The sequence below is a fragment of the Canis lupus genome, chromosome 21 (assembly GCF_003254725.2).
Source record: "Canis lupus dingo isolate Sandy chromosome 21, ASM325472v2, whole genome shotgun sequence".
Classification (NCBI taxonomy): Eukaryota; Metazoa; Chordata; class Mammalia; order Carnivora; family Canidae; genus Canis; species Canis lupus.
The window spans coordinates 41146583-41156655 of record NC_064263.1 but is presented as its reverse complement, the minus strand read 5'-3'; the positions used below and the strand labels follow the sequence as shown (position 1 = coordinate 41156655).

At 47.2% G+C, this 10073-nt stretch overlaps 1 protein-coding gene across 1 annotated transcript; it reads left to right on the top strand.

Annotated features, from left to right (window-relative positions):
• Window positions 1-2518: 2518 nt before the first annotated feature.
• Window positions 2519-6917, top strand: LOC112667713 (serum amyloid A protein-like). The gene is made up of 4 exons (XM_025459679.3): window positions 2519-2676; window positions 3304-3408; window positions 6179-6317; window positions 6602-6917. Exons 2-4 carry the CDS (start codon window positions 3318-3320, stop codon window positions 6762-6764), a joined length of 393 nt encoding a protein of 130 aa, XP_025315464.1. The 5' UTR covers window positions 2519-2676; window positions 3304-3317; the 3' UTR covers window positions 6765-6917.
• Window positions 6918-10073: the final 3156 nt, after the last annotated feature.

Here is a 10073-nt window from a genome sequence, read left to right as displayed (position 1 = left end):
CAGCTGCAGGGACTCCGCCTTGTCTTGTGCATCACAAACACTGTCCTGGGCACAATGTTTCTACCAAAGAGATCTTCAGAGACACCCAGACTTGAAAGAATGTTGCTATGTCCTGAGTAGTCAAAGCAGGATCTTTAAAAATCTAACTCTGCTCGGTCCTCTCCCTTCTTAAAGCGTTAATAATGTATGGCAGCGTAATAATCTATTAATTCATCTTCTGTCTTCTGCAACGTATAAAGTATTATGAACTGTCTTGGCAGCGCAGAAAGGTTCAGTGTATGAAGAGCTCTGAGGTGCTCAGACCGACCCAAGCCCCCTTTCAGCCTTAAAAGACCCACCCCGACCACACCCAATGAGGCAGTCCTTTAGGTCTCAGATCCAGGGTCAGGGTCTGTGGGGATCCCCCACATGCATCACCAAGCAGTTCTCAGACACCAACTGGGTGTGCTAGAATTCCACTCATTTCTGACACTCTCTACCCAGAGAGAGCACAGAAGCCTCCCGTTAAGGAGTCAGACCTAGAGACCCGGGATTGAATCCCACACGGGCTCCCGGTGCATGGAGCCTGCTTCTTCTTCTGCCTGTGTCTCTGCCTCTCTCTCTCTGTGACTATCATAAATAAATAAAAATTAAAAAAAATTAAAAAAAATCTATTGTTCTAAGCAGGGCCCTCCAGAGATCTGAGTGTCCCTTCCAAGAAGTTTGAATACACGATGTGACAAAGGATGAGACCACGCGGTGCTTGTTCACGTCCCTGTGAGGAGTGTCTCTTGGTGTCTAGAAATTGCACTCAGTCTCTCTGCAGTGTCTCTATCAAAGAAGGGAATGACTTGAATGCTGTGTGAAAGTGGGGGAGGGAGCATTCCAGCACAGAAGGGCCACGAAGGAGCAAAAGAATTGTCACAGGATGGGATCACTGACCCAGAATTTCTGCCCTGGGGAGCCAAGGGGGCAGACTGTGGGCATCCCATGGCCTCCTCCGGGAATCAGCCCCCAAGCTCCCTGTCACCAATGGCTGTGGAGGGTGACAACTGCCCGTCTCCCCACATGTCTACTCCTACGACCCTGGGAGCCAAAGCAGCTCAGGGTCGCGGACTCAGTGGACCTAGGGACCCCAGCTTTCCCAAGGAATGCTTTGTGTGGGGAATATCCAAATGTAGCTTAGCATCGCCTTGGCTAAGGCCCACAGGGCAGAGAGATCCTTTGACAGTTGTCTGCCTGCAGCTTCAGCTCATCACACCTACAGGAATTAAGATGAGACCCAGCCCCAGAAGAGGCATCACTCCCGCACTGGCAGGCGCCCATCTCAGCCAATGATTCCCTCACGCTCATGTAATCTTCGCCTGATTTGCTTCGTCCTGGGTCAGCCTCCCCTTTGCAACGTCCTGCTCGGATCCCTTCTAGTCTTGTAACAAGTCAGAAGTGGGCCTCCTGCTTCTTCTCTGGGTTACTGGTGGAGCATGAATCCCACCCCCGACCTGGCCACTACGGAGCATCTTGCAGCCTCTGGGCTGCCCCGTCTCCAGGTTGCTGGCATCAGCCCTGCAGGCACTTGTCTTGTGTCTGCCGAGCCGCTGGTGTTCCTCGTCTGCCAGGGGCGCTCCAGGCAGCACCCCTGAGCCAGCACCCCTGGGCCGGGCCTTCCCTGCCCTACTGTCTCCGGCCTGTGGCCCAGGGCCTCAGTGTGACAAGGACGGGTCTGTCCTCTGGACGCCCCCTGATCGCAGCCACGTCAGACATGCACCGTCCTCTCTCCCCGAGGAAATCCGATGAGCTCAGCACGTTCCTTTCACTTGAATGGGCAGGAAGGGGTCGGGGCGCCCACCGGGCCTCCCGGCCCCGCGGAGCCCTGCGCAGGGCCTTCCGCACACACCCTGACTAACCTCCCGCAGGACCGCGCGGTCCTGCTCTTCGGGCCGAAGCGGCCGCTCCCTCTGTTCTTGCGCTGCATCCCGCTTTCTCGGCTCCCTTCCTGAATCTTCTATTCTGCTCGGTTCCCAGCCAGTGCGCTGTTTCCTGATGGTTTTTAGGATGTCATTTCTGCGTGACATGGGAGCCAGTATCTAGCCCCAGGTCGGTGTCCCTGGGCGGCCCAGTCCTCACTGCGCCTGCAGAGGCGCCCCACAGTGGCCGGTCGTGATGCTGGGGCGTCTGGAGGACCTTCCCAGTGTCCAGGCCCCCCGCTGGCTGCTGGAAGCTTATTGCCCTGGTCCTGAGGCTTTCCTGTCTCCCTCCCGCTCCCCGGGCCCAGCCCCAGGCTTTGCATCCCTCAGTGGACCCCGTTCTGCTCCTCCAGTGGCCCTGTGCGCTCTCAGGCCTTAGGCACTCGGGTCTCTTTTCTCTTATTGATCCCCCTTCACAGCAGTTGTGTGGGGAAGAAAACCTTTCCTGAGCAGCAGTGAGAGTGGAAAGAGGCTGGAAACCCCACGTTTGCCACACTCCCAGAATCTGCCAGATTGCACAACCTGGGAAATGAGAGGCTTCGAGGAAAAAGCCTGATTATCTGCAGCTGCCTCTGGCCTCGGGGAATTTCCCCAGCCCAGTGTTTTCCCTCGCCCTGTCTTCCATTCGTCCCTCCAGCAGAGCGTCAGTATATATGTGCTGGCACACGTTGCAGGCCGGAGGCCAGGGCAGCTCAGCCTCACCAGGAGCCTCCGCGGGGAGGGACAGCCAAAGGTGAGGTCCAGAACCTTCCAAGCGGTTCTTCCTGGCAGGTTCTCTTTCCCCACAGCGTTCCTGTGCTGGGTCCCAGCCATCTGCTCCTTTCCTGGATCCATGATCCTGACAATGAGGATTCAGCAGATGTGAATACTTTCTGGGACTGGGCTTTAGTTGTGATTGTCCTCTGTGGGCCTTCGGGGGTGGGTACAAGAGGCACCTGCAAGTGTGTGGGCATCGTTACACTCATCTCATTCGACAGACAGGTGCACGGTCACAAATGCCCAGAGGCCTCCTCGGAAGCTTCCTGTCAGTGGGTGTGAGGGCTCATAGGGCAGGATTGAAAGTGGTGTGTATTGGAAGTGCCGTGCAGGCTCTCATCCTGGCATTCCCGGGAGGCAAGTGGAAATGGAGACGTGGACCCCCTGGAATTCTGTCTACGTAGCTATGTATCACCTGCTAACTATGCTGATACACGCTGTCCACTTCCTTCTCCATATACCCCCCACACCGATGCATGTATATGTATGTATAGGTACACGTATGTGTGTGTGTGTGTACACATGAAGGATAGGTCACATTCCCCCCATGTAGAAAACCAAACCAAACAAAAACCAAACTCGTCTCCTTTTCATGTGTCCCCAGGACTCTGCAGCAGGATGAAGCTTCTCGTGGGCATCCTATTGTGCTCCCTGGTCCTGGGCGTCAGCAGCCAGAGATGGTTGACATTCCTCAAGGAAGCGGGTCAAGGTAAGGACCAAAGCATGGGGGTCATGGGGAGACCTCACTTGGCCTCCTTTGGAGTTCACCTGAGCGGGGGCCACATCCACACAGGGCAGGGGCCAAGAGTGGGAAGCACAAAGCGTGGTTTGCAAGTCAGCAGTTTCCCTGGCCTTTTTTATTTATTCTTATTGCAATATAACTGACATGTAACATTATATATAATTAAGGTATATGTCACGTTAATTTGATGCACTTATATATTTGATTGCATTTGTAGCTATAATTAGCACCTCTACTATATTATATAATTCTCCTTTATTTTAATAGTATTTGAAATAATTAAGTTTGGGGTGCCTGCAAGTCTCAGTTGATTAAGCGCCTGTCTTGGGCTCAGGTCATGACTTCAGGGTCCTGGAATCGAGCCCCATGTTGAGCTCTCTGCTCATTGGGGCCCTGCTTCTCTCTCTCCCTCTGCCTACTGCTCCCTCTGCTTGTGCTCTCTCTCTCTCTCTCTCTCTCTGTCAAATAAATAAATAAAATCTTTTTTTTTTTTTTTACAAAAGAAATAATTAAGTTCTAGAGGATAGCAAGCTTCATAGTTATAATAATACATTGTTTGGTGCCCATTATACTGTGTATCAGATCTCCAGGCCTTACTTCCTCCTTGTGCCTTTTCCCCTGACACCTCATCTGTCCTATCCCACCACCCCTGGCTTTTCTGGCCAGCATCGCCCTCTTCCATGGGGATCCCCTTGCCTGAGGTCATATAGGGTTTGGAAGAGATCTGGGGTCCCTGGTGCCTGCTCCCTATTCCGAGTGGACTCTAGTGCCGCCTGGTGGGAAGGCAGGGACAGCTCATGGCTGGGTCTCAGGCAGCCTGAAGTGGGTGCATCCAACTTGTGCACCTAGTAATTACACCCAAGAGTAACTGAGCTTGGCCGTCCTAGGTGCTGCTCTGAGAGCTTTACATGTATGGATGAACTCGTTTTCATCCTCAGGTTTTAATCTTTAATCCTGGGATGTAGGCATCATCATCTCTTTTTAGAGGACCTGAGGCAGAAAGAGATGAAGAGTCCTAACAAAGTCCCCACACAGAGCAGGATTTACCCCGGTGCTGGCGCTCCCAGAGCTTCCTGTGACAGGACTACCCTGTCTCCCAGACCAGAGAGCACATGGGAGAGTGAGGGGCCTGTGAACAATCCTCTTGCTCATCTGTCCAAATGCCAGATAGTCAGGCTGTATTGCAGGCGGAAGGCAACTCTGAGAGCTCTCTCCCCCAGTCGAAGGCACAAGGAATTACATGATGATCCTCTTCTGGCCTGAGTCCTGGCTGGGCCAGAGAGAAGAGATATACCCCTTATTAGGCAAGGTCAAGAGGCCAAATTTGCTTATTTCACAAAATCATTTATTTTGAGTTCTCTGTGATGGCCAGTGGCTATTGCTTTAAGACTTTGCTGTCAATCCTTTCTAAATTCTCACAGGCACAGCTACAATTTTTTTTTCATCTTTAGGTCAAGGTTTCTCAAAGGGTCATGCTAGGGCCACTTGCATGAGAATCACCTGGGGTTTGGGGTGCTTTGTGAAATGCAGATGCCTGGTCCACACACTCCCCCTCTGCTGAATCACAATTTCTGAGGCTGAGCCTGAAATCTGGCCTTTAGCAAGCACCCAGTGGGTTTTTTCCCCACTCAAGATTGGGTACTACTACCTGCAGTCTTGCTCCGCGAGTGACAGATATTCGGGCATTTGGAAGTACTTCTAAAGCAAGCGGCCCCCAGGCATCTATTGAATCTGTAACTGGGAGGGAATCAGTATAGTCAGAAGGTTGTGCTGCTCAACCAAGCGATCTTTCTGAGCACTGGGAATGAGAAATACACGAAATGAAGATAGGGGCGTGGCCGATATTACGCAAACTATGATGACCACTCGACTGAGGTTTTTCTCTTTTGCCTAGTCAGCTACTTTCTAGAAGTCTTCATGTGGTTACTGAGTGGTCTACTGAGACTCCTTCTTCCATAACTCTCTGGCCTTCCTCTTAGCCTAGTTGCGCTGCTGGTTTTGTCCCAGGCTTCCTAAGGCCTAGTGAGGTGATAGCGTATTGAGCACCTACAATCTTCTAGAAGTTATATGTGTATTTTCTCATTTCATTGCATTACCACCGTGGGGAAGGCGATACTCTTCCATTTATGGGGAGGACACTGAGCTTTAGAGCTGGCGGGTCAGTTGCCCTTTTTATGCATCTGGTGACTCGATTTCTGTGAAGCTGTTTTGGGGAGCTCACTTTTTCAATTCTATGAATGATTGAATTCTGACAGTTGCCTGGAAGCAAAATACACCCTGGACCTTCAGAAGTAGGTAAGACTGAGTTGTCTTTATGCTGCCCACAGGGATGAATTTCTCCCCTTGACTAGGCTGGGAGCCCCCTGGGGCAGCAGCCGCCCCCACCCTCTGGCTCTGTCCTCATGTCCCAGCGCAGGGCTTCCCTTGTCTTTCCAGGTAGAGGTTCATTGTACAAGGAAGCATCCCTTAGAGACCATCCCACCCTTGTTCACACACATCACACAGAGCCAAAAGCCAAGTATCTACAGTACTTAGGATGGAATCAAAGAGAATAAAACATGTATCCAGTGCGATTCTTGTAACATTAACTCAGGGGAGTGAAGAGTTAGGGAATATTTCTCCCAGCCAAGATCATCTCCAAGCGTTTTGTCAAAGACTGAAATCTTAGATTCAGTGGGAGGAAAACCTTTTCTCTATTTTCCAAGAGATAATCACCTTCAGTTTCCTTCCTTTCCAGGGACTAGAGACATGTGGAGAGCCTACTCTGACATGAGAGAAGCCAACTACAAAAATTCAGACAAATACTTCCATGCCCGGGGGAACTATGACGCTGCACAGAGGGGCCCTGGGGGCGCCTGGGCTGCTAAAGTGATCAGGTAACAGGACCCTTTGGGATGCAGGGATGGGTGAGCTGAGCATGTGTGCTGTGGACAGCCAGAAGACCAAGGAGTGATACCCACCTTCCCCCTATGGGCATGGGCTACCAAGCACAAGGAGATTTGCCAGGCTGAGTTGGCCTGTGCCCAGAAATGAGCAGTGTTTTAGTCCCTCTAAACGTGGCTTATTTTAGTCATTAATTTGTTAGAAAGAGGAGAGATAGGAAAATGGTGGTGTTGCTCATCAGTCCCTGATTAAACCCATTTGCCTTTCTCTATTCCAGTGACGCCAGAGAGAAATCTCAGAGAATCACAGATCTTTTTAAGTTTGGAGACAGCGGCCACGGAGTAGAGGACTCGAAGGCTGACCAGGCTGCCAATGAATGGGGCCGGAGTGGCAAAGACCCCAACCACTTCCGACCTGCTGGCCTGCCTGACAAGTACTGAGCTTCATTTCAGTTCTGTCCTCAAGAGCCGGTCTATGAGCCCCCTAACGGGAAGAACACTTGTTGAGTTAGAGTTGCTGAATTCTGTATTCTTTCTACTCAATAGTTTAGAAGGAGCACATAAAAATGTTTAATAAATGCTTGCAAAATTCAATCTGTCGTTGTCATCTGGAAACACCAAATAACAATCCTCCTAAGTACCATTGCTACCATGGATGTGGTCAATTTACCTTATTTTTTTTTCAGAGGAGATAAATTCTAATAAAGAATAATACTAATTTGGGATGAAAGTATATGTTCATAAAAGGGACCATACTATATAGACTATATATTTGGACCATACATGTCAGTCTCTGAGACCAAGATGGATTTTACCCTAGTTCTCAACAGGATAGCACTGCAGCCATATGCATCTCCAACTCCAGGTTTTGGATCTATCTTGGGGTACTTTTGGATGACCTGGTAATTGCAGGGCATCTGGTGGGTGGAGCAGAGTTACATACAGCTTACTTTTATGAGACAGTGCTGCAACCAAAGAGCCATCCTAAATCTTGCTTCACTTTTGCATTGTCCCTTCACACATGCATTTAGGTAGAATCAGATTTACTGTGAATCTGATGAAGCTTGAGCGTCAAGGGTTCCCCACTTATATGGGATCATTCCAAGATCCTCGGAGTGGCTCTGGGATGGGATTCACATGGGCAATTCCTTTTGTAAAATCTGTAGAAGTAAACTATTGTAACTAAAGCAGTTAGTGCCTCTGTTCATGCCAACATCCCACCATCATTTTTCTGCTTGTGTTGAATGGTATTGTAGTGGGCACAGGCATTTTGGGGCATCTGACTAAGGAGAAGTTGAATTGGCAACATAATTGGTTTGCACTTAGTGGGACGTACTTGCATAGTTTCCAGTCATTTCTGAGTATAATTAGATTATTTATCACTACCCTGGAGTAGGAATGGCCTCTAGGTATGCTCCCATCATCTATTGTGGTTACTCCTGGTGCAGGAGCAGAGGTCAAATGGCAAAATAACATGTCCTGCACAGCCCTGCACAGAATACGTGGGTGGTTGGGAAGAGACAACTTTGAAATGTATAGTCAAGCATGAGTCTATGGAGAATTGTAAGATCGTAAATGGAAGATTTTTATTTTGACGGAATCCCAGTCAAAATGGAAGTTCTCCTCCTGAGAGAGGTTTTCCAAATTTCACAGTGCTCAAATTATATAAAATATTACCAATAACAAATTGTGAAGCTAAAAGAAACTTTCAAATAATTTTTTTAAAAAAAATCAAGCAACCATGCTCAGAGCAAAGACAGAATTATTTTTTAATTTTTCATTATAGAAAGTGACCTTACAAGGTCATTGTCATATGAAGAGAAGATTAACGTGAACTCAGAAAAAATATATTAAAAATTAAAATTATATTAAAACAGGATTTTTAGGGCAGTGAAAGTACTCTGCATGAAGCAATAATGGTAGATATATGTTGTTATAAATTTGCCCAAAGCCATAGAATGTACAACACCAGGAGTGAAACCTAATGCAAACTCTGGGTGAATAATGATGCACCAATGTAGACTCAATTGTATCAAATATTCCACTTTGATGGGGAATGCTAATAATGGCTATGTATAGGGGCAGGTATAAGTTAAATGGGAAATTTCTGTACCTTCTGCTCAATATTGCTGTGAACCTAAAACTGATCTAAAAATAAATTCTATTAAAAGTAAGATAAAGGGTTGTTGAAGTGTGTCATGCTGTTTATTAATAATATTTTTTATATATTTTGTGATGTCTTACATATTTGTTGGCTATTTCAAAATTGATAATTTTTTCCCATTCTAAGTAAATATCTCCTATTGTTGCTAATTTAATATTTGTAATTTTGTGTGGTCTTTCCTAAAGGGAGCTGCCCAAATTGCGTAATTCAGGCCTCAGAAAACCTGAGTCTGACCCTACACATACAGTGAAAAAAATCTTCATAATTATTTGAGCCTGGAACTCTACTGTATTTCACATAGTAAAATATATATTTTACATAGTAACAGAATATTTTTTTTGCCCAGTTTTAATAAAAGCTAACATTTCCTCGAAATGCAATTGCTTGGTAAATTGGAACTTTGTTTTGGTAGAAATTTTCACATGCTTCATTTATGTTTTTGAGAAGCACAGCCCCCTGATGGAATCACACGGCTATTACTCTTCTGTGTAACTGTTGGGGTCACACTGACTTGATGTATATGTGCTAACAGAGACCTCTATTATGTCTTCTAGTGTTGAAAATATTAAAATACATATCATTTTATTTTATATTAGTTTTATTTCTTCTTTCTGTTAGGGAACCACATCGATATTTTTGGAATTCAGGTTGAGGTCGATGGTAGCATCTATAAATCTCTTTCATCCAAGTAAAAGTAGGTGTGGTCAAGTATCTGCTGCGGGGTGGGGGGCGCACGGGGCTGAGTACCACGCAACTCATAGAAGCCGGAGCTGAAAATACGGGGAGTTGTCATACTGATGTTCTTCCTGGTGACCTATGCCTGTCCGAGGGTTCCATCCACACCTGGGGTCTCAGAGGGAGGCACACTGAGGTCAAGGAGGCCAAAGGTGCCTGGAGGTCCGGGCTCCAACAGCCTCGACAGCCACCTCTGCACCCGACTCGCTGTCCCTGCTCATCAGGAGGAGATGGACTATCTGGTCCAGTGGGGAATATAAAAAGTAGTGAAAGCACCCCCCAAAAAAAATGTGGTGAAAGGGAATAAAGGGGAAAGGAGAAAAAATGAGTGGGAAATATCAGAAAGGGAGACAGAACATGAGACTCCTAACTCTGGGAAACGAACTAGGGGTGGTGGAAGGGGAGATGGGGGTGGGGGGGGTGGGGGTGGGGGGTGGGGGGGTGGGGGTGACTGGGTGATGGGCACTGAGGGGGGCACTTGATGGGATGAGCACTGGGTGTTATGCTCTATGTTGGCAAATTGAACTCCAATAAAAAAATGTAAAAAAAAAAAAAGAAAAAAAGAAGAAAGTTATAAATGTCTTTTGCTCAGTTAAAGAATAAAAAAAATAAAAAAAATATAAAAAAGGACAAAGGCGTCAACTTAAAGGAGCTCCTATTGTTCACCTGAAGACAGTTGAACCTGAGAAGAAAGGATGAGAGGAAAAGTGATAATTGGGGTTCATTGAAGTAAATTAAGGCTTTTGAATGCTGTGAGATTTTTCAATACATAAAGATAAAAGTTCTTTTTATTTTTTATTATTTTTTTATAAAGATAAAAGTTAATATAAAGTGCACAAAAGATGGCTTGT

Bases quoted from the DNA above. Each gene is read 5' to 3' on its own strand.
- LOC112667713 (XM_025459679.3), top strand. From the start codon at position 3,318: ATGAAGCTTCTCGTGGGCATCCTATTGTGCTCCCTGGTCCTGGGCGTC. The intron at 3,409-6,178 runs GTAAGGACCAAA...CTTCCTTTCCAG, and splicing joins CCTCAAGGAAGCGGGTCAAG to GGACTAGAGACATGTGGAGA. The intron at 6,318-6,601 runs GTAACAGGACCC...TCTCTATTCCAG, and splicing joins TGGGCTGCTAAAGTGATCAG to TGACGCCAGAGAGAAATCTC.